Source organism: Pelophylax lessonae (assembly GCF_965119305.1).
Source record: "Pelophylax lessonae genome assembly, chromosome: 9".
NCBI lineage: Eukaryota > Metazoa > Chordata > Amphibia > Anura > Ranidae > Pelophylax > Pelophylax lessonae.
Window position 1 is genome coordinate 236,678,359 of NC_138776.1, and position 25,132 is coordinate 236,703,490.

At 41.9% G+C, this 25,132-nt stretch overlaps 1 protein-coding gene across 2 annotated transcripts in view; it reads right to left on the bottom strand.

Moving 5' to 3' along the window:
• LOC309564539 (glycine N-acyltransferase-like) overlaps positions 1–25,132 on the bottom strand; it is an 82,461-nt gene that overhangs the window by 48,968 nt on the left and 8,361 nt on the right. For both annotated transcript variants that reach the window (XM_082269181.1, XM_082269180.1), the window contains exons 2-4: positions 17,074–17,152; positions 14,104–14,211; positions 11,692–11,818 (exon numbers count right to left, since the gene is read on the bottom strand). In XM_082269181.1, coding sequence (XP_082125307.1) covers positions 11,692–11,818; positions 14,104–14,211; positions 17,074–17,151 — 313 coding nt within the window. In that variant the 5' untranslated portion in view covers position 17,152. The remainder of the gene's footprint in view (positions 1–11,691; positions 11,819–14,103; positions 14,212–17,073; positions 17,153–25,132) is intronic.

Below are 25,132 nucleotides of genomic sequence, written 5' to 3' on the forward strand. Positions count from 1 at the left end.
CCAACAACTTGGAAAGGTGGATCTCTCTCACACGTACCAACACAGACTATCCCCCAATTTAACTGATCCCCAAAGGTTTTTGATTAAATAGCGGAATAGAAAATATGATCCAAAAAAAGTGTATGTATATCACACGTACACAACCACACTAGGCCCCAATTACTATTGTTTGTACCCCTAAAAGGCTAGATGAGGAGTAGGGGGGGTATGGAACAGGCAGCACCCTCAAACCTTCAGAAGTATGAGATGAACCCCAACAACTTGGAAAGGTGGATCTCTCTCACACGTACCAACACAGACTATCCCCCAATTTAACTGATCCCCAAAGGTTTTTGATTAAATAGCGGAATAGAAAATATGATCCAAAAAAAGTGTATGTATATCACACGTACACAACCACACTGGGCCCCAATTACTATTGTTTGTACCCCTAAAAGGCTAGATGAGGAGTAGGGGGAGTATGGAACAGGCAGCACCCTCAAACCTTCAGAAGTATGAGATGAACCCCAACAACTTGGAAAGGTGGATCTCTCTCACACGTACCAACACAGACTATCCCCCAATTTAACTGATCCCCAAAGGTTTTTGATTAAATAGCGGAATAGAAAATATGATCCAAAAAAAGTGTATGTATATCACACGTACACAACCACACTAGGCCCCAATTACTATTGTTTGTACCCCTAAAAGGCTAGATGAGGAGTAGGGGGGGTATGGAACAGGCAGCACCCTCAAACCTTCAGAAGTATGAGATGAACCCCAACAACTTGGAAAGGTGGATCTCTCTCACACGTACCAACACAGACTATCCCCCAATTTAACTGATCCCCAAAGGTTTTTGATTAAATAGCGGAATAGAAAATATGATCCAAAAAAAGTGTATGTATATCACACGTACACAACCACACTAGGCCCCAATTACTATTGTTTGTACCCCTAAAAGGCTAGGAGTAGGGGGAGTATGGAACAGGCAGCACCCTCAAACCTTCAGAAGTATGAGATGAACCCCAACAACTTGGAAAGGTGGATCTCTCTCACACGTACCAACACAGACTATCCCCCAATTTAACTGATCCCCAAAGGTTTTTGATTAAATAGCGGAATAGAAAATATGATCCAAAAAAAGTGTATGTATATCACACGTACACAACCACACTAGGCCCCAATTACTATTGTTTGTACCCCTAAAAGGCTAGGAGTAGGGGGAGTATGGAACAGGCAGCACCCTCAAACCTTCAGAAGTATGAGATGAACCCCAACAACTTGGAAAGGTGGATCTCTCTCACACGTACCAACACAGACTATCCCCCAATTTAACTGATCCCCAAAGGTTTTTGATTAAATAGCGGAATAGAAAATATGATCCAAAAAAAGTGTATGTATATCACACGTACACAACCACACTAGGCCCCAATTACTATTGTTTGTACCCCTAAAAGGCTAGATGAGGAGTAGGGGGAGTATGGAACAGGCAGCACCCTCAAATCTTCAGAAGTATGAGATTGTGTTCACTGTACCCCACAAAGATTGAGTTCACTGCACCCCACAATGATTGTGTTCACTGCACCCCACAAAGATTGTGTTCACTGCACCTCACAAAGATTGTGTTCACTGTACCCCCCAAAGATTGTGTTCACTGCACCCCACAAAGATTCTGTTCACTGTACCCCACAAAGATTGTGTTCACTGCACCCTAAAAGGATGTTGTTCACTGCACCCCACAAAGATTGTGTTCACTGCACCCTAAAAGGATGTTGTTCACTGCACCCCAAAAAGATTGTGTTCACTGTACCCCCCCAAAGATTGTGTTCACTGCACCCCACAAAGATTGTGTTCACTGCACCCCAAAAAGATTGTGTTCACTGTACCCCCCAAAGATTGTGTTCACTGCACCCCAAAAAGATTGTGTTCACTGTACCCCCCAAAGATTGTGTTCACTGCACCCCACAAAGATTCTGTTCACTGTACCCCACAAAGATTGTGTTCACTGCACCCCAAAAAGATTGTGTTCACTGTACCCCCCCAAAGATTGTGTTCACTGCACCCCACAAAGATTCTGTTCACTGCACCCCACAAAGGATTTTGTTCACTGCACCCCAAAAAGATTGTGTTCACTGCACCCCAAAAAGGATTTTGATCACTGCACCCCAAAAAGGATGTTGTTCACTGCACCCCAAAAATGATTTTGTTCACTCCACCCCAAAAAGATTGTGTTCACTGCACCCCACAAAGATTGTGTTCACTGCACCCCAAAAAGATTGTGTTCACTGTACCCCCCAAAGATTGTGTTCACTGCACCCCACAAAGATTCTGTTCACTGTACCCCACAAAGATTGTGTTCACTGCACCCCAAAAAGATTGTGTTCACTGCACCCCAAAAAGGATGTTGTTCACTGCACCCCAAAAAGGATGTTGTTCACTCCACCCCAAAAAGATTGTGTTCACTGCACCCCACAAAGATTGTGTTCACTGCACCCCAAAAAGATTGTGTTCACTGCACCCCAAAAATGATTTTGTTCACTGCACCCCAAAAAGGATTTTGTTCACTGCACCCCAAAAAGGATGTTGTTCACTCCACCCCAAAAAGATTGTGTTCACTGCACCCCAAAAAGATTGTGTTCACTGCACCCCACAAAGGATTTTGTTCACTGCACCCCAAAAAGATTGTGTTCACTGCACCCCAAAAAGGATGTTGTTCACTGCACCCCAAAAAGGATTTTGTTCACTGCACCCCAAAAAGATTGTGTTCACTGCACCCCACAAAGGATTTTGTTCACTGCACCCCACAAAGATTGTGTTCACTGCACACCAAAAAGGATTGTGTTCACTGCACCCCAAAAAGATTTTGTTCACTGCACCCCAAAAAGATTGTGTTCACTGCAGCCCAAAAAGATTGTGTTCACTGCAGCCCAAAAAGATTGTGTTCACTGCAGCCCAAAAAGATTGTGTTCACTGCAGCCCAAAAAGATTGTGTTCACTGCAGCTCACACACAGAAAAATGGATGTGGATCACTGACACCTGCCTATCTCCAATCCCACACCACACAGCAATATCAATTGTAGTTTGTAGAACACAGTTTCCCTAAAATTCAGCAGACTCTGTCCCTAACAGGATTGAGAAGAGATCGTAGATCAGGATTGAGTGCAGATTCACCCCACCCCCCACACAGCAATATCGATTGTAGTTTGTAGAAGACACTGACCCTATAATTCAGCAGACTCTATCCCTAAAATGCCTACAACTCGCCCTGCCTAAACACTCCAACCTGTCCCTCAATTCTATCCGGACACAAATGGTTTTTTCCTGCCTATCTTTCCCTAATCAGCAGCCAGCACATTGATGTGTGCTCTGTCCCTTAGCTAAGCAGCAGAATGACGCTGCTGCGGCGGCTGCCTCAAACTTATAAAGACTTGGTCACATGCTTCAGACGGCCAATCACAGCTACTAAGACATTTGCAGGCATGGCTGGGATGGCTTAAGGCACACCAGTTAAACGATTGTTGATTGGCTGTTGAAAGCCCGCCATGAAAAGAGCGCCAAAGCATGCAAAACCCGGAAATAAAACGACCGAACACGGATTTTTACCCGAACATACAGTAAAGTGTCCGTGTCCGTGTTCGGGTAAAAAAAATCCAATTATTCGGTACGAACACGAATAATACAGTCCGTGTTCGCTCAACACTACTGATGACCTATCCTGACCTCTTGGCTAGCGAAAAGCCTAAATTATTTGACCATGTCATATGCTGTCAGACATTGCGTCTAGTTATAGTATTTATGTCGGTCATAAAAACTTAAACACAAACTTCTCTAAAATGAGGTGATTAGTATTTAGCTTTGTCTAAATAAGATTATTATGTGTAAAAATATAAAACCAAAATGTGATATAACATTCCTAAATATATATGTATACATATACGTATAATTATTACTTATATTTTCTTACACACAATATAATGTATCTTTAAAACTTATATAGTTTAAATGAACCTAATAGAATACACTGGACTATTGTCCATTGTTAAAATACAAATAAGATTACAAGCGAGACTGGCCATCAGTAACTATTGGTGTCTGGCTAAAATGACTCTTATCTGATAAGATGTAAAAAGGCCTGTTATTTACGATTTAAAAGAAATACAAAGATATCTGTTGAAAATTTCAAGACTCTCTGTAAGGCATTTTGTAAAAGAACATGAACTTTCCATGAACTCCTAAACAAGATGGAAGTTGTGCTGTTCAAAATCTCTATGCATAAGATGGAATATACATGGCTTTTAAATACCCTTTCTCTTTTATTTAACCACTTTACCACCGGAGGATTTTGCCGTCTTACGTCCAGGCCACTTTTTGCGATTCGGCACTGTACGACTTTAACTGACAATTGCGCGGTCATGCAACAACGTACCCAAACTAAATTTACGTCCTTTTTTTCCCACAAACAGAGCTTTCTTTTGGGGGTATTTGATCACCTCTGCGCTTTTTATTTTTTGCGTTATTAAAAAAAATGCGAAAATTTTGAAAAAATAACAATATTTTTCTACTTTGACAGTTAAAAAATATCCAATATATTCAATTTTTGTCATATATTTAGGCCAAAATGTATTTAGCTACATGTCTTTGACAAAAAAATTCTCAATGAGTGTATTTTAACCGCTTTAAGACCGGAAGATTTTACCCCATTCCTGACCAGGCCATATTTTGCGATTCGGCACTGCGTTACTTTAATGGACAATTGCGCGGTCGTGCGACGCTGTACCCAAATAACCCCACAAGTAGGGCTTTCTTTTGGTGGTATTTGATCACCTGTGCGATTTTTACTTTTTGCGCTATAAACAAAAAAAGAGCGACAATTTTGAAAAAATAACAATATTTTTCACATTTCTTTATATGAAATTCCCCCCCAAAAAAACGTAAAAATCAAAATTTTTTAACATTTTAGGCCAATTTGTTTTCTGCTACATATTTTTGGTAAAAAAAATCGCAATAAGCGTATTTTGATTGGTTTGCGCAAAAGTTATCGCTGCTAACTATGGGAAATTTATGTCATTTTTATTGTTTTTTTTTAACTAGTAATGGCGGCGATCTGGCGGCGATCTGCGATTTTTTTTGCGGGACTGCGACATTGCGGCGGACAGATCAGACCCCTGACTGACATTTTTGACACTTTTGGGGGTACCAGTGACATTACTACAGTAATCAGTGCTATAAATATGCACTGTTACTGTAAAAATGACACTGGCAGGGAAGGGGTTAACTTTTATTGGTGATCAAGGGGTTAATGTATGCCTGGTGCTTACTAACGTGTGTGGGGGGAGGGGACTATGTGACACAGGCACAAATCGCAGGTTCAGCTATGCTGAATCCTGCAATCTGTCCCTGAATGTCACTTAGGAGATCCGCCCGCTTTGTTTACACAAGCGGGCGGATTTCCACACTCGATCCCCGACGATTGGGGAAGAGCGGCGGTGATCACCGCCGTTCCTCCCCTGGCCCAACTCCCGCTGTGACTGAAAACAGCAGGAGCGAGCCGCCGGCGGCACGCGCGCGCTGCCCACAAGGGGAGGAGTCCAGCAACGTAGGTCTACGTCGCTGGACGATATCGAGCCACTTTGCCGCAGTACGGTCAACGTGACCGGTCGGCAAGTGGTTAATTACCCCAATAATTCTGACAACGACTTAAAGTGATTGTAAAGTCGCATTTTTTTTTTCTTGAAAATAACAAACATGTAATACTTACCTCCTCTGTGCAGTTGGTTTTGCACAGAGCAGCCCAGATCCCCCTCTTCTTGGTTCCCTCATTTCTGCTCCTAGCCCCTCCTGAACTGAGCTGCAGCTTTGTGTTTCCATTCAGACACAGAGCTGCTGTTAGCCCCCCCCCCCCTCTCTCTTCTGATAGGCTGAGTTTGATTGACAGCCATCGGAGTCAATGGCGCCAAGGCTAGTCTCGGCCTAAGGACTTGTGGACATTGCTGGACAGAGATGGGGCTCAGGTAAGTATTAGGGGGTGCTGGGGAGGCTGCTACACACAGAAGGCTTTTTATCTTAATGCATAGAATGCATTAAGATAAAAAAACCTTCTGACTTTACAACCCCTTTAACCACTTGCCGACCGCCGCACGACTATCTACGTCGGCGGTCAGCCCCTCACAGGCAAACTAACGTAGGGCTACGTTGCTTGCTTGTGAGGGTCTAGGGAGCGAGCGCGCGCCCCTGGAGGCGCGCTCCCGCTCCCGCGTGGTCACGGACCCCCCGCGCGTGTGACCAGCGGACCCGATGTCCGCCGGCCACTCGGCAATCGGCGGGGGAGAGGGAGAATGTCAGGCAGCTTGTGTAAACAAGCTGCCTGTCATTCTCCTCGCTGCAAAGACACTGATCACATGGATCTACTATGTAGATCCGTTGATCAGTGTCCTTACAGCTGAAGCCACAGCCAATCACAGTAGAAAGCACGCCCCTAGGGACACACACAGCCCCTCCCTCCCAAATAAAGTTAACCCCTTCACTACCAGTGTATTTTTACAGTAACAGTGCATATATATAGCACTGATTACTGTAGAAATGTCACTGGTAACCCCAAAAGTGTCAAAAATGTCAGTCAAGGGTCCGATCTGTCCGCCGCAATGTCGCAGTACCGCAAAAAAAAATCGCAGATCGTCGCCATTATGCGTTAAAAAAAAAAACAACAAAAATGACAAAAATCTTTCCCTTTGTTAGTAAACGCGATAACTTTTGCGCAAACCAATCAAAATACGCTTTTTGCGATTTTTTTTACCAAACATAGGTAGCATAAAACAAATTAGCCGAATATGTTAAAAAATTTTGATTTTTACATTTTTTTTGGGGGGAATTTCATATAAAAAAATGTGAAAAATATTGTTATTTTTGCAAAATTGACGCTCTTTTTTTGTTTATAGCGCGTGATCAAAAAACCGCACAGGTGACCAAATACCACCAAAAGAAAGCTCTGTTTGTGGGAAAAAAAGGACGCCAAATTCGTTTAGGTACAGCGTCGCACGACCGCGCAATTGTCCGTTAAAGTCACGCAGTGCCGAATCGCAAAATACCCCCTGGTCGGAATGGGGGTAAAATCTTCCGGGGCTTAAGTGGTTAAGAAGTCCTCCTGCCAATTGTGCACTCCTGGAATGTGGACTGCTGAGAGAGCTGGAATGTAGGTTTCTGCTCAGGAGAGTATTAGATTTGTTTATTTTAGGAACTCTAGTCTTCTGGTGCCCCCTTGATGATTTATGTAGGCCACTGCTGTGGCATTGCCTAAGTGTACTCTGACTGGGAGACCTTGCAGAAGGGAGTTCCTATGTTGTAGGGACAGCCTGATGGCTATCAGTTCCAGAATTTAGATGATTAGTTTTGAAACCTCTGGGGACCATGCTGCTGAAAAGCCAAGGAGTTGTTAACTCTGGCCCAGCCTGTAGGAATTGCATCTGTCTTTACCACGTTCCAAGACCTGTTAAGGTATGACTTTCCCAGATCCAAGGCAGGATTTAGATATACACCATCCACAATTTGAATTTAGTCAATTGCTGAAAACTACGATGAAAATCAATTCCAATTTTCATCAACAAATAAAAACGGAATGAAAATGTGAGGGAGGGACATTTACCCATCTTAACTTCTGCTTTACTCAAAGCCTTGCATGTCTGTTAAAGCCCTAGCCCCCTTACAAGCTGTATTGGCTGAGACAGGCAGGCTCCCTCTTTCTGCCTGCTGCCTGTGAGTTCTGGAACAATGCCCTGCAAACCAAGTGGTGTTCTCCCTCCCAGCAAGGTTGCAGTGCTTAGCACTGTGTAAACAAACAGCTTTCTCAGACCAGTTCTCTGCTCTGTGCACTCCCTTACTCCCATTTACTCCCCCACTACATGGTAAAACATTTTTACTCCAACAGTATATAATGAGTTTTGGAAATGCTTAAATAATGCATTACGATTTAACTACCGTAAACCATTAGATTTTAGTTGAACAAAATATAATAGAGATTTTAGTAGACTAAAATGTACTGAAGATTTAGTCAACTAAAATACGAGCAAAACTAAAATGGCATTTTAGTCAAAAGACTATGACTAAAACGAAATCGTAATTTTAAGTCAAAATTAACACTGGTCAGGGAGATCTATGCTTGACTTGAGAGAAGCATTGGTTAATCCAAAGACCTGCTTGTTCCATGTCTTGAAGATGTTGGAATGAAGGGGTCTGGAGTGAATTTGGGAAAAGGGAACTGCCTTGAAGGAGGCCATCATGAGGCCCAGAATCCTTACGCAGAAGTGAAATGAGGGGTGTGGTGACCTGAGGATCTGTTAGCTGTTTTTTTGGGGAGACAATGTTTACCTGAGGGAGCAAGATTTTGACTTGGGCTGTATACAAGATTAGACCCAGGTACTCCAGAGGGCAAACATTGTGAGGGCTGGAGGGCAGACATTGGAAAGTTGAGTATCCAGCCAAAGGGTATGGAACTAAATGGTCCTTTGGACTTTGGCAGACAGGGTCAGGGTTGAGGAGCTGCTTGTTTAGCTGTCACTCTTTCAGGTTAGCGAGGCAGAGGATTAAGATAGCGATTGTAAGATTTCTTATGTTCTTCCTTATTTGAGACGGAAACAAAGCATTCAGGTGACTTCTGTTGCCTACTTCTGCTGCACAAGGAAACCTGCCAGAGAACAGTAATGTCCTCTGTACAGGACTTCCAGTAGCCATCTTGAGGGAGCCTTGTGTCCTTATTGAACACAGGTTCTCTGAAGATTTTGGCAGGCCTATTGAACCATCTACAGTATATCCCCTGCTGAAGCCTGCTGGGGCCATTGGGTATGACCGCAGTGTGGGAGTAGGTATTGAAAAGAATGCTGTCTTGCCAGGGACAATCAGGATTAGTGCCCTTTATTTTGTAAAGGGACTACCTGCTGAGACCTGACCTTTTTATTCTTAATATATTTAAAGTATTTTTTTTAGGTTTGTACTACTCTCTTTTGCAACCTGTCGTTCCTTTTACATTTTTGCAGCTTTGATTTCCTTTTTACATTTTGTGTTATATTCTTTGTAACTTTTAAATGATGATAGTGTTCCCTTATTTTTATATTTTTAAATGCTCTTCTCTTCTTATTTGTAGTTTTTTTTTTTTTTACTTTGGCCATAAGTCACATCGGTTTTATTTTAAGCCTTTTAAATGTATTACCCAAAGAAATGTATTTTGCAGTGCATTCGTATACAGTCTAAGGAATCAATCCACTAACGTTTACCGCATGCAATTACAAAAAAAAATGCCATCAATTAAAAATTATGAAAAAAAAAACAGCGGGCCCCCCCACCCCAAAATCCATATCAGATCCTTATCTGAGCGTGCAGCCTGGCAGGTCAGGAAAAAAGGAGGGGACGAGCAAGCCCTCCCCCTCCTGAACCATACCAGGCCACATGCACTGAACATTGGGAATGAGTATGGGATACATAGTACCCCTGCCCATTCACCAAAAAAGTGTAAAAGTGAATAAAGACATTACAAAAGTTTTTATAATTCTTTCATTAAAAAAGAAAAAACTGTCCCCCGAAGTAGATCCATCATCAATCATGACATCCTCCGCCTCAGTCTAAACCGAAAAAAAAGGAAAAAAAAAAAGGGAAAAAGAAAAAAAGAAAACAAATGCTCCCGTGGTCTGCCTGCTCCACCTTTGAAGATCCTAAATAGGTAAGAGACGGGGCCACCTGGTGACATCACCTGGTGGCACCACCTCCTTGTGAGGTCACCAACCATTTTTCTTTTAAGATTTGGCATGGGGTTTTTCTTAAAATCCATACCAGATCCTTAAGGCCTAGTATGCACTGGGGGGGGACCCCACGCTGCTTTTTTTTTTTACATAATTTTTAAATTCCTGGCTTGTTGTTTTTACATTCAGCTGTCAGCGGTACACCCGCTGACAGCTGATGAGTCATTCATTGTTAAGGACACGGCGACCGGCTTCCCAGACCACTCCTTAGCAATGGGCACAATGCGACAAATTACCACATGAAAAAAATGAGATAATTACTGCTCAATTACACAACCACCGCATTTGTTATTTATTGCAAAATTCATAGTACATTACACTTGAAAAATTATTTAACGCAAGCTCTATTTTGCTGCATTTTATTTGCCATCAATTAACCCCTAAGACTTGGGGAGCAGCCCTCTTCTGCCAGTTCCTCTACTTTCCCATCAACCACTTGTCAACCACCTACCGCATATTTACTGCAGCAGGTCGGCTCTATTACTCAATCCCGGCTACCAAACTCAACTCCTTGCAGCAGCAGCAGCTCCATCTTGGGATCCTGGATGCCTCCTCCTCCCAGCTGCAGATGCACCAATGACTATAATGCATGAGATCATCTGCACACTGATTTGCCAATTATTGTGTGCTGTATCCACCTCTCCATCTAGCTGCACTTACATTAGTGACCCCTTGCTGTCTCTCTTAGCTATTGCAGGTACTATCCAGACCATACCCAGTGAATCCATTGTGACGGTTTCCTTGGTGTCTTCCCCAGCTAGGAATCCTTTTGAGAACCATGATACGCATAATGTGTCTTACTTTATGTAAGTTGCTAATTATCTTCCTTTAATAAATGTTTAAACACCCACTACACTTAGTCTGCGCACTTTGCTCTTTTTGTTTAGAGATCTTTTTTGTTTAGAGATGCCGCTTATCGATCTTTTCAGTCTCTCAGAAGTGCTGCGTTAAGCCCCGTACACACGTACCGATCGTCGGCCGAACGATCGACCGTCTTTTGTCCGCTGCTGTCCTGTCGGCTGAAAAGTGCAAAAGACTGCACACGAATTTTGTCGGCCAACAACAGCCGACTGCAGAAGTGATGTCATGTGATGGTTAACTTTCCGTGTGTTTTTTCTTTTCTGAGCATGCCCAGTCTTGCTAATCTGCTGTTTGTCGGCCGAATTCTGTACTGACTGGCGAACAATCGGCCGTTCTGGTGACAGCCAACAAAAATTTTAAAGTCTGCACGACAGATTCTGTTCGGCCGAAAATGCGCTGTCGGCTGTCGGAAGCATCATACTAACAAGCCTACAATCGGCCGATCGGTCGTCGGCCGAATATTTACGGCCGACAATCGGTACGTGTGTACGGGGCTTTAGGTGTGCTGGATTGAATTCTTCAACAGTTCCTGAAGCCATAGGATTTTTCCTTAGGATTTTGACCACACAGTACATTCAATCAAAGTAGTTTGTCCCAGCCCAGGCTGGACCCATCACGTTATATTGAAAAAAAAAACTTTTTTCATAGTAGCACTAACACAACAATCTCTGTCTGATGTCAGTTGTTCCTCACTAGTCTAACTATTAGACACTGACAAAAAGCTGATGGGATAGCTTTCTTACATAGAGAGGGGGCAGGCACACTTTCCAAGCCTATTATTGGCCATATTCTGCTACCTAACCACAGTTCATGCAATGGACTCTGGGAGGCTCCTTTTTTAAATGAGCCCATTAGTCCACTGTTTGAGCCAACTGGGAATGTACAAAGCTTGAGGCAAAACCAGCCCAGCATTGAACCCGAACCTCATCCCTATTTATTAATCTAGTAGCTGACTCAGGCCACCAGGATCTGCTTATAGCTAAAATATCAGTCTTGGTGGATTGTACTGATCTTTCAATATTACCAAAAGATTCACAAATTCATTCAGAACCCCTTCCTCACCTTGTATTTGAAGATCTTGTTTCCAGTTTAAAACCCGGGGATCTTCCAGCATTTGGCGAAGATTCTGAGGGTCTTTACTGAACAGAAAGTAGGTATTGGTATAATGATCTGAGGGGTCCTTCATGTCCTATACAGGGAATAACAGAATATCCATTGCAAATTTGATCAGGTAAAGGACAGACTGTAATAACTACTGTTCCTTTTAAAAGCCCTTTTTGGATGGTATAGGAGGCCAAACATTTGAAACTTTATATACCTGATGTTAAGTGCAACATCAGTCAATTTTACAATAGTTTTGGATAAAATAGTAGCAGTCTTTCACTGTTGTCTGTGTCCTCACTAGGAAGATTTCCTCTCCATTCCTGTCCCAGTAACCACAAAGCAAGTGAAGGGTGATCTCACCATACGTTTGCGGAAAGTCATAAAACCTAGGATAACAAAGGTTAAAACCTACCCATTACAAAAAACAAACAAATGTGGGCTTGGGTTACACTACTGTATTGATAAAAATACCGAAAAAAGCCAGTGGTGTACGTGCCCCTGTGGTGGCAGCCCAGGGGTGCCGTAATTCTCATTGGTGAGGCGCAGTTCACTTTTGAGTTTTTGCCACCTTGGTCACTGCACCACATCACACTTTTTTCGCACCTGCCTCTTGGGACGGGCCTTTTGGCCAGCACCAGAGGAATTTTTTATTCCTGGCCGGGGGGCCTGTCAAGGTCCTGCACTTTGACACTACCCAGCACTTCTCCACTTCCCTTTCCCCACTCTTTTTGCTTTGTTGTGTGTCACGTCTATCCCTTTTTTGGTTGTTCACTGGCAAGACAAGTATGGCGTAGGTCCTCGGGCCTGCCCTGAACGTCTTGGGAGGGGGTGGACATGGCCTTCTGGCTTAGTTCGCCCTCTCTCATGGGGTCTCCCTTCGGTGGCTTCTGAAAAAAAAAAAACCTCTACCCTTTCAATGATATACTGTAGGTTGGTTTCGTCTGATTGTTTTATATTTATATCTGTATTACAGTCCTTAGCTAATCCAGCTGTTTTATAAAACTTGTGATTTAGCTTCTCTTACATTTTGGCTCTACAGTATCTGCTGCTCAGAGTATGTTTTATCACAGTTCTATTACTCTACTCTACCCAGATCCCTATTATGGCTTTTCTAAGGATTTATTTTTTTATTATTTATTTATAACCAACATATTGTAAAATGTTCCTTGATGATGGATAAGTCTTCTTTTCTTCAGTATTAGGCCCCGTGCACATTGGGCCGTACAGCTGCAGTCTCAGCATTTGAGTGTGCTCAGAAGAACCAAGTACAGCGCCCAACCCCAGCGTATCGAACCCTGTCTATTCGGGACATTGTATAGCCTCCTCACCACCTGCTTTAACCCCTTGATCGCTGCACTAGCGCACTGTAACCATATACATTGCAAATGGATGCGGGGCTTTGCAGAGCAGGTTCATTCACTTAAATAGGTCACATTCAGTCATGGAGAGTCAGCCACCAGTGAGACTAAATAAGCAGGCAATGAACAAAACGTTTCTGGTTAATAAGATTAAGAGCATGCACAGGACTTTTAAAAAATTGAATATATAGATTCACTTGCATTATGCTGTTTTTTTAAATGAAAAAAACCAAAGGTAAACAAAACACAATAAGCTTTATTTTAATGCCAGGGGTCCTGCCACCATTCTGAGCTAAGTTTGGCGGTATACTATGTAAGTTTATGTACGTCATGTTTTCTTATGCACTTTATATGGACTGCTTGCACCAGTAGTTCAAACAACATTCCCTGCTGTTTTTGTGGTTTGGTTGTATTTTTACTTTGTTTTTTACATATTTTAATAAATACTACACTATGTGCATTTTTTTTGGTGTCGGTGATCTTTCTGTCTGGCTTGATGAGATTGAGCAGTTTCCCTGATGACTTCACCTGTGAGGTTGGAAGATCTACCACATCCATAGAGTATCAGATGTATCTTCATAAGGAAAACCATTGAATACTGAATGCACGTTTGCTGTCCTATAACTTAGACAGCAACTGGTTCTGGTGAGTGTGCACTTCTTATATTTGGTGGAGGCAACACACAGACAGTGATTCACTGAAACTGTGGAGTAATAACCCCGGAACTATTTAATTTACACTTATGGACTTTTATTCACTATATTGTGATCTATTTTATTTGATTTAAATTGTATTTGTTGAAGAGTATCACTAATATGCATACAGCACTGCTTTTTTCTTTTTTCTGTACTTTTTGTGTTTTTATATTTACACATATTACATGCTGCATTTTCCAGACCACTTAAGTGCTGGCAGCTGACTTTTTAGATAAACAAAACATAACCTCATGGTTTTACACTAACGCAGAATTCCTTTGTTAATCTCCTATACCGGTGCCATTGTTTAAACCCACCTCCAATGAGGGACGACATATGACGGTGGAGAAGTCTGGCCACTGGTCAACCAGAACCTCTAGTTTGAATGGGTTGCCAATGATCACATGATGTAGAGCTCCACATGCCTAAATGATAAACAAAATGAAGATACAGTCACTAAAAAAGTATATTCCCATGGGCAATAATTTTAAAAGACTAAAAATAAAACCTATGTGGCTCACAGCCAAAGTTAAAAAAGTTATAAATAATAAGAAAAGAGCTTTTAAAAAATATAAAAATGAAAGAACACTATCATCGTTAAAATGTTACAAAGAATATACAGAATATGTAAAAAGGAAATCGAGGATGTAAAAATTCAAAACGAACGACAGATACCAAAATATGGTAGGACAAACCCCCAAAAATTCTTCAAATTTTAAAAAGGTCAGGTCTGAGCATGTAGGCTCTTTACAAAACAATCTGGAGTGGGTGACTTGCGACCAAAGAGAAGGCAAATTTATTAAATACTTTCTTCAGCTCTGTGTATACAAAGGAGCATGGGGGAGTTAATGGCTAATGGGGGGTTAATATTTAGACAGAACAAAGGCGGATAAAGCACCTGGACCAGAGGGCATACACCAATGGATCCTAAAAGAATTGAGCTATGTAATTTCAAAGCCCTTGTTTCTCATTTTTTAGGGACTCTTTAAGGACTGGAATAGTACCACTGGATTGGCATTGAGCCAATGTGGTGCCTGTATTTAAAAAGGGATAAAGGGCTTTACAAAGTAACTATAGACCTGTTAGTTTACCTCTTATAGTCAGGAAGATACTGGAGAGTTTGATAAAAGACCACATAGATTTCTTGCTGGAAAAAAATATTTTAAGTAAAAGACAGAATGGATTCATGAAAGACAGAAGTTGTCAAACAAACCTGATTTCTTTTTATGAAGAGGTAAGTAAAACCTTGGACAGAGGGGTGGCTGTGGACGTGGTATACTTGGATTTTGAAAAAGCGTTTGACACAGTTCCCCACACACGGCTAATGTGTAAGGTAAAGCCTACTGGCTTGGAAAGATCAGTTTGTAAATGGATAGAAAATTGGCTAAAATATAGAATTCAGAGAGTAGTGGTTATTGATTCTTACTCAGAATGGCCTAAGATTATTGGTGCACCTCAAGGTTCAGTGTTGGGACCCTTACTTTTTAATATCATTATAAATGATATAGGGTCTGGGATTAAAAGTATTATTTCAGTCTTTGCAGATGACACCAAGCTTTGCAGTGGAATAACGTCCTTACAGGATGTCTCCAACTTACAAGCCGTCCTCAATGTACTGTTTAAAAACTATGTGGCAAATGAGGTTTAATGTTGATAAATGTAAAGTTATGCACTTGGGGGCTAAGAATATGCATGCATCATACATACTAGGGGGAGTAGAACTGGGCGAATCCATAGCAGAGAAGGATCTGGGGACAATCAATGTAGAAGAAATGGCTGCACTCCAAGTACCATCAAAATTCTTAATCATTAAGCACACTTGTTAGTGTGTGAAACGCATCTACCTGCATTGTTTGCCACACTTGAATGTTCGGTTAATAAACCAGAATTTTGATGATACTTGGAGTGCAGCCATTTCTTCTACATTGATTGTCTGCGGAGGCGAGCCTAGGCGGGCACCTGTAACATCTTTAGGCTTCTTGGTTCACCTGGAGCAGTGAGTCTTTCTTGTCTTTGTATGAAGATTTGGGGATCTTGGTAGAACATAAGCTTAGTAATAGCATGCAGACATGCCAAGCTGCGGTTTCCAAAGCAAGCAAAATCCTTTCTTGTATTAAGAGAGGTATGGACTCCAGAGAGAGATCCAACTTTGCCCCTGTACAAATCATTAGTAAGACCTCATCTGGAATATGCAGTTCAGTTTTGGGCAACGGTTTTCAAAAAGGATATCGGGAAACTTGAGAAAGGGCAACCAAACTGATAAGAGGCATGGAGGAGCTCAGCTATGAGGAAAGATTAGGTTTTTGGGTTGATCTCTGGAGAGTTTATAGTTGTGTTTTGCCTCCGTCCCTTAAAGTCTAGTGTGGGGTGTGGATTGGTTTCTCAAGCCAAGGGGTGGGACTTTTACGGGCAAGTGAAAGATACACAGTTTGTATAAAATAAATGGTTGCAATTTATTGCGAATACAAGTGTATATTCAACAAAGGAAATATTTAAAAGACATTTGTGGTGATATGAGGTGTTTGGGTTACAGACCCAAGGTGCATAGAAGAATGCTAGGTTTGGAAAAAGAGTTTCCGTGACAGTGGTGCAATATGTGTGACTTTGGTTATTTTTGATGAGAGAGACTCTGTTTCTCCAGGCTGGATTGCTTGGATGTTTCACAGAGAAATCATCAAATGTTGACCCGACGCGTTTCGGCTAACAGAGTAGCCTTTGTCAAGGGTTTTGTGTCACCAAGTCTGTCACTATCTCTACAGACTGGCTACTCTGTTAGCCGAAACGCGTCGGGTCAACATTTGATGATTTCTCTGTGAAACATCCAAGCAATCCAGCCTGGAGAAACAGAGTCTCTCTCATCAAAAATAACCAAAGTCACACATATTGCACCACTGTCACGGAAACTCTTTTTCCAAACCTAGCATTCTTCTATGCACCTTGGGTCTGTAACCCAAACACCTCATATCACCACAAATGTCTTTTAAATATTTCCTTTGTTGAATATACACTTGTATTCGCAATAAATTGCAACCATTTATTTTATACAAACTGTGTATCTTTCACTTGCCCGTAAAAGTCCCACCCCTTGGCTTGAGAAACCAACCAACACCCCACATGAGGAAAGATTAGAGCATCTGAATTTATTATGTGGCCAGCTCTTGTTTATATGGGATTGTAAGATTTTATTGGCTGAAATAGATGGATTTGTGTCTTTTTTTTCAACCTGACTAACTATGTAACTAACATACTCAGGGGAGTTATACTTTAGGATGATACCTCTGACCCACCTTCAGCGATTCTGGAAAGTTGTGGGCTAAAAGTCGTCTCAGAGTAGCAAGTTTTGATGAACAAGTTAGGACAAGCATTCTGTAAAAAGAAGAGTACATTTAATTGATTTTCCTTCACATGCTGTCCCAAGTGATACCCGTAGAAGAAATGGGTAGTGCAGGTGTCACCAGGACAATAGGGCAAAAAAGGCAAATAATATTATCAGAACTTCGAACCCTTCTCCATGCTCTAAAAATGTAATTTTATTTTTGTATATGTCCCTATTGGAGAGATTTCTCATCACTTCTGGTCAGAGTAAACCTCCACAGTGAGGACACAAAGAAAAAAAACATTTCAGAGAATCTAAGGCTTTTCTGCTCAATACTGAACTAAATAAAAAATTTAGACTGAAGTTACAATTTAACTTGGCCTGAAGATTAATTTAAACTCAGAAACATATTTTTTTGAAAGCAGATACCCTGCAAAATAAAATGGTTGCCATTCCAATTTTTTAATGTTACCTGATATTTGCACAACATTTTCAGTAAAAACTACATGAAAGCTCATTTTAGGACACACAAATTTTTGGGCAAAATATAAAATATGAGGTTTAAACAAGTAGGTACCCAATATATCAAGCTTTAACCACTTTAGGACCGGAGGATTTTCCTGCTTTACGTCCAGGCCACTTTTTGCGATTCGGCACTGTGCGACTTTAACTGACAATTGCGCTGGTCATGCAATGCCGTACCCAAACAAAATTTACATCCTTTTTTTCCCACAAACAGAGCTTTCTTTTGGTGGTATTTGATCACCTCTGCGCTTTTCATTTTTTGCGATATTAATAAAAAATGCGACAATTTTGAAAAAATAACAATATTTTTCTACTTTGACAGTTAAAAAATATCCAATATATTAAATTGTTGTCATATATTTAGGCCAAAATGTATTTAGCTACATGTCTTTGACAAAAAAATTCACAATGAGCGTATTTTTAACCGCTTTAAGACCAGAAGATTTTACCCCATTCCTGACCAGGCCATATTTTGCGATTCGGCACTGCATTAATTTAACGGACAACTGCGTGGTCATGCGACGCTGTACCCAAATTCAATTTATGTCTTTGTTTTCCCTACAAATAGAGCTTTCTTTTGGTGGTATTTGATCACCTGTGCGACTTTTACTTTTTGAGCTATAATTAAAAAAATAGCGACACTTTTAAAAAAAATAACAATATTTTTCACATTTTTTTATATGAAATTCCCCCCATAAAATGTAAAAATCAAAAATTTTTAACATTTTATTCCAATTTGTTTTCTGCTACATATTTTTGGTAAAAAAAAATCGCAATAAGCGTATTTTGATTGGTTTGCGCAAAAGTTATCGCAGCTACTAACTACGGGAAATTTATGTCATTTTTATTGTTTTTTTTTTAACTAGTAATGGCGGCGATCTGGCGGCGATCTGCGATTTTTTTTGTGGGACTGCGACACTGCGGCGGGCAGATAACTGACATTTTTTACACTTTTGGGGGTACCAGTGACATTACTACAGTAATCTGTGCTATAAATATGCACTGTTACTGTAAAAATGACACTGGCAGGGAAGGGGTTAACTTTTATTGGTGATCAAGGGGTTAATGTATGCCTGGTGCTTACTGACTGTGTGGGGGGAGGGGACTGTGTGACACAGGCACAGATCGCAGGTTCAGCGATGCTGAATCCTGCAATCTGTGACTGCCTCTCACTTAGGAGATCCGCCCGCTTGTGTAAACACACTCGATCCCCGACGATCGGGGAAGAGCGGCGGTGATCATCGCCTCTCCTCCCCTGGCCCAACTCCCGCTGTGACTGAAAACAGCAGGAGCGAGCCTCCGGTGGCGCATGCGTGCCGCCCACAAGGGGAGGAGTCCAGCGACGTAGGTCTACGTCGCTGGACGATAACGAGCCACTTTGCCGCAGTACGCTCAATGTGAGGGGTCGGCAAGTGGTTAAAATTGTGCAGGCCGGCAAAATGACAACAAACCTCAGAATCTTATACTTTCCATAGGTGATGTTTACCCACTTGCCACAAAATCATGTACCTAATTTTGCTCAAGTGATTGTACCGGGGTGATACCTGCACCCCGGTACCGTTTTTTAGAGCTGAGGGTCGGCTTTCTTGTAAGAACAACCAATGCGGCTAAGCTGCCGCTCGGTTGTTATTACAAGCAGTAGGAGGGGACGTCCGGCCCCTCCCGACGCCTTCCACGGCTTGCCCAGGCTTTCTCGCCTCATTGGGAGACCCAAGCAAGCAGCCGGCGCGTCCGCCGGCTGGCCGAGGAACCGAACAAAGCTGGAATGTAGTTGTAGTAGTAACCTGGAAGCTGCGTCACTTCTGCTTTACTCGCGAACCAACCTCGCCTGTTTTAAAAAATCTAAAGTACTCAAAAATGCAGATTTTGGCACTTTGAATACTTTTCGTTCAATAAATTTTTATTGAAAAATCAGATAATCAAACAATATATAACAGAAAAATACAAATAAATGAGAAATGTGTCCACATACAACTCAACAGGAGCACATATGCAAGCAAACTAACTCGGTGGGGCGAGCAATGCGTAATCATGGGGCTCAAAAGGACGATGTGGGCACTTTGAATACTTTTAAAACCCCAGATCCCTCTATAAAGAGTACCTATCACTGCCTAATATTGTCACAAGGGATGTTTATTGTTTACATTCTTTGTGACAGCAAAAAAGTGATCAGAATGAAAAAATAATAAAATAAATAAATAAGAAAAATGTTTTTGTTAAAGCGCCCCATCCCTCCGTGCTCGCGTGCCAAAGCAAACACATACGTAGGTTGCATCAGCAAATGTTGCATTAGCAAATTCAAACCACACGTGTAAGGTATCTCCACAATTGTTAGAGCGAGAGGTATATTTCTAGCACAAGACCTCTGTAACTCTAAATAGGTAACCGATAAAATCTTTTAAAGCGTCGCCTATGGAGATTTTTAGATACCGTAGTTTGTGGCCATTCCACGAGTGTGCGCAATTTTAAAGCTTGACATGTTAGATATCTATTTACTCAGCGTAACATCATCTTTCACATCATGCAAAAAAATTGAGCTTACTTCAATGTTTTTTTTTTTAATGAATTGAAGTGTATTTTTTCCCAAAAATTGTGTTTGAAAGACCGCTGCACAAATACAGTGTGACATAAAATATTGCAAAGACCGCCATTTTATTCTCTAGGGTCTCTGCTAATATAAGTGCTAAGAAGTTTTCCAGCAAAAAATACTGATTTTAGCTTGCAAGCAACAAATGTCAGAAATAGGCTTGGTCTTCAAGTGGTTAAAAGCCCCTACAGGTCATCTCTTTAGAGTTAACCATGAATATTGGCCCTAGAATTTTTGCTCTCATTCCGGTGTTTGAATGTAGCATGTGTACAGCAAGCAACATTTTTGCATGTAGGCTCCCCTGACGGGTATGTTTGTGTCAAAAAAGACAAGTAAATATCTCCTGCACTCAAATGTTGCGTGAAATCCAAAGAGGTAGTGGCTACATAGTTGGCGTCTAGGGTCTTGCTGCCCTCTCAAGATCATAGGTATCCACACAAACTGAAAGCATAAAAACAAGAGAAGGACGCACTGATCTGAAGCAATACCATAAAGCGTTTATTGGAAATGGTTAAAAGTCACAACATACATTATACTCACAAAAGTATGCTGTGTGTAAGCAGAAAACCAAAGAATTCCTTCGGCTATCCAGAGACCTCAGGACCAAATTCCTTAATGATGATGACAAGCGAACTTGAAACTGTCCATATAGATAGAGCTAACGCATTTCGATGGAGAACCCTCTTTCTCAGAGCCAACTTGGCTCTGAGGAAGAGGGTTCTCCCTCGAAACCTGTTAGCCCTATCTATATGGACAGTTTCAAGTAATTCAAATAATTTCAAGGAATTCTATGGTTTTATGCTTACACACAGGATACTTTTTGAGTATAATGTATGTTGTGACTTTCAACAATTTCCAATAAACGCTTTATGTTATTGCACTAGGTCGGTGCACCCTTCTCTTGTTTTTATGCTTTCAGTGGGTGTGTTTATGCATGGCGGCAGTATGGGCTAAAAACGTTTTGGGGGGATATTTAGGTGGTTTTTTAAACACTTGTCCCCAGTCACCGTAGTTTTACGGCAGCAGGTCGGCCCTGTCCCATGAAACGACATACCTATACGTTACTTCGCAGGACCGCTAGTGGGGGCGCACATGCATTGATTGACTACAGGGGGAGCCAATTAACAGGTCCGGCAGCCCCAATGTCCGACGGGCACCCATGATTGCTCCCCCGTGGAGACAGAACGGTGTAAACACGGCAGACCGCTGTTCTGTCAGTAATGAACACAGGGATCCTGTGTTCCTCTTATTTAGGAACACAGGTCTTTGTTCATGCAGCAAGCCCATGCCCCACACAGATAGAAAGCACCCCCTAGGGACATTTAACCCTTTGATTGCCCCTAGTGTTAACCCCTTCCCTGCCTGTGTCACTAGTACAATAACAGTGCATATTTTTAGCACTCATTACTGTAGTAATGTTACTGGTCCCCCCAAAAGTGCCAAAAATGTCAATTAGGTGTCCGATGTCTGATCGCCGCCATTACTAGTAAAAAAATGAATGAATAAAAATGACATAAATCTTTCCCCTAGTTTGTAGATGCAAACATTTTTTGCGCAAACCAATCAATATACATTTATTGGGATTTGTTTTACCAAAAATATGTAGCAGAATACATATTGGCCTAAAATTATGAAAAAAAAATAGATTTTTCATTTTTTTTATTATTGGGAATGTTATATAGCAGAGAGTAAAAAATATATATTTTTTTTTTCAGAATTGTTGCTCTTTTTTTGTTTAAAAAAAAAAATAAAAAAATTTGCACAAAAAATAAAAATTGATTGCAGAGATGATCAAATACCGCCAAAAGAAAGCTCTTTTTATGGAAAAAAAAGAACATCAATCTTATTTAGGTACAGCCTCGCATGACCGCGCAATTGTCAGTTAAAGTAACGCCAAGCCGAATCACAAAAAATGGCCTGGTCATTAAGGGGGTAAAGCCTTCCGGTCCAGCAGTGGTAATGAGACATCAGGGGTCTTTTATACCCCTGATGTCTCACCTGCTTTCCACTGAAACTTATGGAGGGTAGATCGCTCTGCAATAGCTACTTCTATGGCTGCTATGTAACTGACAATTACAATATACATGCCGCTTCAGGGTTCTTGGCACCTAGTGGAGGTCAGCGAATGGTAACACCAATCATGCAGGTCCCAGGCCAGCAGGTGGGACAGCTGAGGCCAGGAGGATACAGAGTTCTGGTGTTCACAGAAAGCAGACAGTCGGCTTGTGGAGTATAGACTGCTGTAGCAGCTGGGAGTGTGTGAACCCCCAGCCTTCACTCCGCCCCCCCCTTCCCTCCGCTGCCACTGACGTATGACATATGGCAGTGGCAGAAAAAGGTTTAATGTGTAATGTAGTGCAGTATGTTTAGCACATACTCTAAATCTATTTTTCAATATGTTTGGGCTATATGTCTCATTGCTTAAAAAGTTTTTTTTTTTTTTTTTGGTCGTTTGTTTTTTTTTTGCAAATTTTTGTGGCTAAGCTTTGTCAGCAGCAGGACATCAGGGAGTGCTGTTCCTAGAAGGATATCTAACTGCTCAGTTGCACTCATACATGGGTTACTATATTTTTGGCATCCATCCCAAACCCACTGGGTGTGGGGAGGTATGCAGTTGGCAGGTGAAAAAGAGTCCATATCTATATTGAGGGACCTGCTGACCTGATTTTTCTTACCAGGTCTTGACTAAGAAATATAACGTATAACAATAGAATCTAGGTCCGCCTCGGTCTCTTTTTCAGCCCCTGTCCTTGTGGTTCCCAGAAGAGAGCCTCCACCCTGATATGCTCCCGGGCTTCCTTGGATTATAAATAAAAAATTTACAGTACACCACCGATATCTTTTTTGCTATACATGTGGGTGGACCACACATATATATGCTTGTCAAAAGAACTGCGGACCAATACATATCCCCTGAAGAAGACTTATTTAAGTTTGAAACGCGTTGGGGTTTGTTGGGGATCCAACATTTCGTCATCTCAGTCTGTTTTCAACAGTGTGTGGTATCCATTGTCTGTACATCCATGAGTATTGATGCATTGAAGGCCTTTTAATATTTAACATATGTACCTTTATATTTAAATGGTCTATACCAGTCTGCAAGACTGGTTGTCTGTTGTTTTTTTTTTTGTATTACCATTATTATTATTGTTTTTGTGTTAATCATGTAATAAAAGTTTGTCATTTTTATATATACCTTTTGCTTCACATTATCTTCAAATACAAAGCATCCAGAACATCCCCTCTCCCCCGTTTTTCTGGAAAATCCCCCGCCCCCCCCCAGGTGTTTTTTTCTAGGTTTTTTCTGTTCCTAGAAGGATCTGCAGCTAAAAAAAAACTCTGCAACAGATTCATAAAAACATTGCATGGCTCAGCTTTATATTGTTAGACTATTTTTGCACTTTACATCAAAAGTTCTAGATACGCATTTACTGTTTGGAGCAAAAAGGAAAAAAAATGTATGGCTCTGTCCAAGGTCCCGATATAAGGAATCCTCCTTTTTTGGGATAGGTGATGAAATATGTCACGTGAATACCTACCGTAGGGACTGGAAGCTTTACTTTTACTTTTTGTACCTTCAATTTGATTGGAGGGCTTTTTGGTTCCTTTAGCACCTTCTTACTATAACCTGTATGGTTATACTGTCAGGTTGGGCCCCAAGTCCTTCTCTATAGAAGCCATGGTTTTCATGCACAGAACTGACGATGACCAAAGGGGATCTTTAACCTTAGGCTATATTTGTACTAAACAGCATAAGTTCTGGATGTGCATTTGGCTGTTTGGGATGTAAAGGAATGATTTGCATGGCTTCATCCACTGTCTGGAAATCAGGATTAATCCCTTCTATTGTGCTACACTCAGTGCTGTATTTTGGCCTAGGCCAACAAGGCCCAGGCCTAGGGCGGCACTTTGCAGGGGGGCAGCAAAAAAGCAACCCCCCTCCCCCTGAGACTCTTTTGGCCACTGGTTGCTAGAGCCGCCTCACCCACCTCTCTCTCACCCCCCTCCTCTCTCTCTCTCACTCAACCTCTCTCTCTCTCAACCCCCTCTCTTTCTATCCCCCCTCTCTTTCTCTTTCTCTTTCTCTTTCTCTTTCTCTTTCTCTTTCTCTTTCTCTCTCTCTCTCTCACCCCCTCTCTCTCTCTCTCTCTCTCTCCCTTTCATCCCCCCTCTCTCTCTCTCTCTCTCTCTCTCTCTCTCTCCCCCTTTCACCCCCCCCCCTCTCTCTCATCCCCCTCTCTCTCATTCCCCCCCTCTCTCTCTCTCATCCCCCCTCTCTCTCTCCCTCCCTCTCTCTCATCCCCCCTCTCTCTTCCTCCCCCATCTCTCATCCCTGTTCTCTCTCTCTCCCTCCCTCCCTCCCTCCCCCACCCCCTTCTCTCTCTCATCCCCCTGTTTCTCACCCCCCTCTCTCTCTCCCTCCCCCCCTCTCTCACGCCCCCTCTCTCTCTCCCTCCCAATTTCTCATCCCCCTCTCTCTCCATCCCCCCTCTCTCATCCCCCTTCTCTCTCCCTCCCTCCACCCCCCCTCTCTCTCTCTCACCCCCCCCCTCTCTCTCTCTCTCTCCCTCTCTCTCCCTCACCACCCTCCCTCTCTCTCTCTCACCCACACCCTCTCACCCCCCATCTCCTGAGATTTCAGGGGTTCATGCTGGGAATTGGAGTCCTTCAATTTTGGAGGGAGTCACATCCGTTAAAAAGGAAGGAGTGGGGCAAATTTACATAGGAGGGGGAAGGGGGGTGCCCAATTTTAGTCTTGCCTAGGGCAGCACAAAACCAAAATACACCACTGGCTACACTTTTTGTACACCCCAAGATTTTGATTTAGTTTCGTAGCAACTGCTTGGCATTGAGTGTAAATGAAAAAGCAAATAAAATCTTGGTATATTTAACCACTTCTGGACCAAAAGATTTTCCC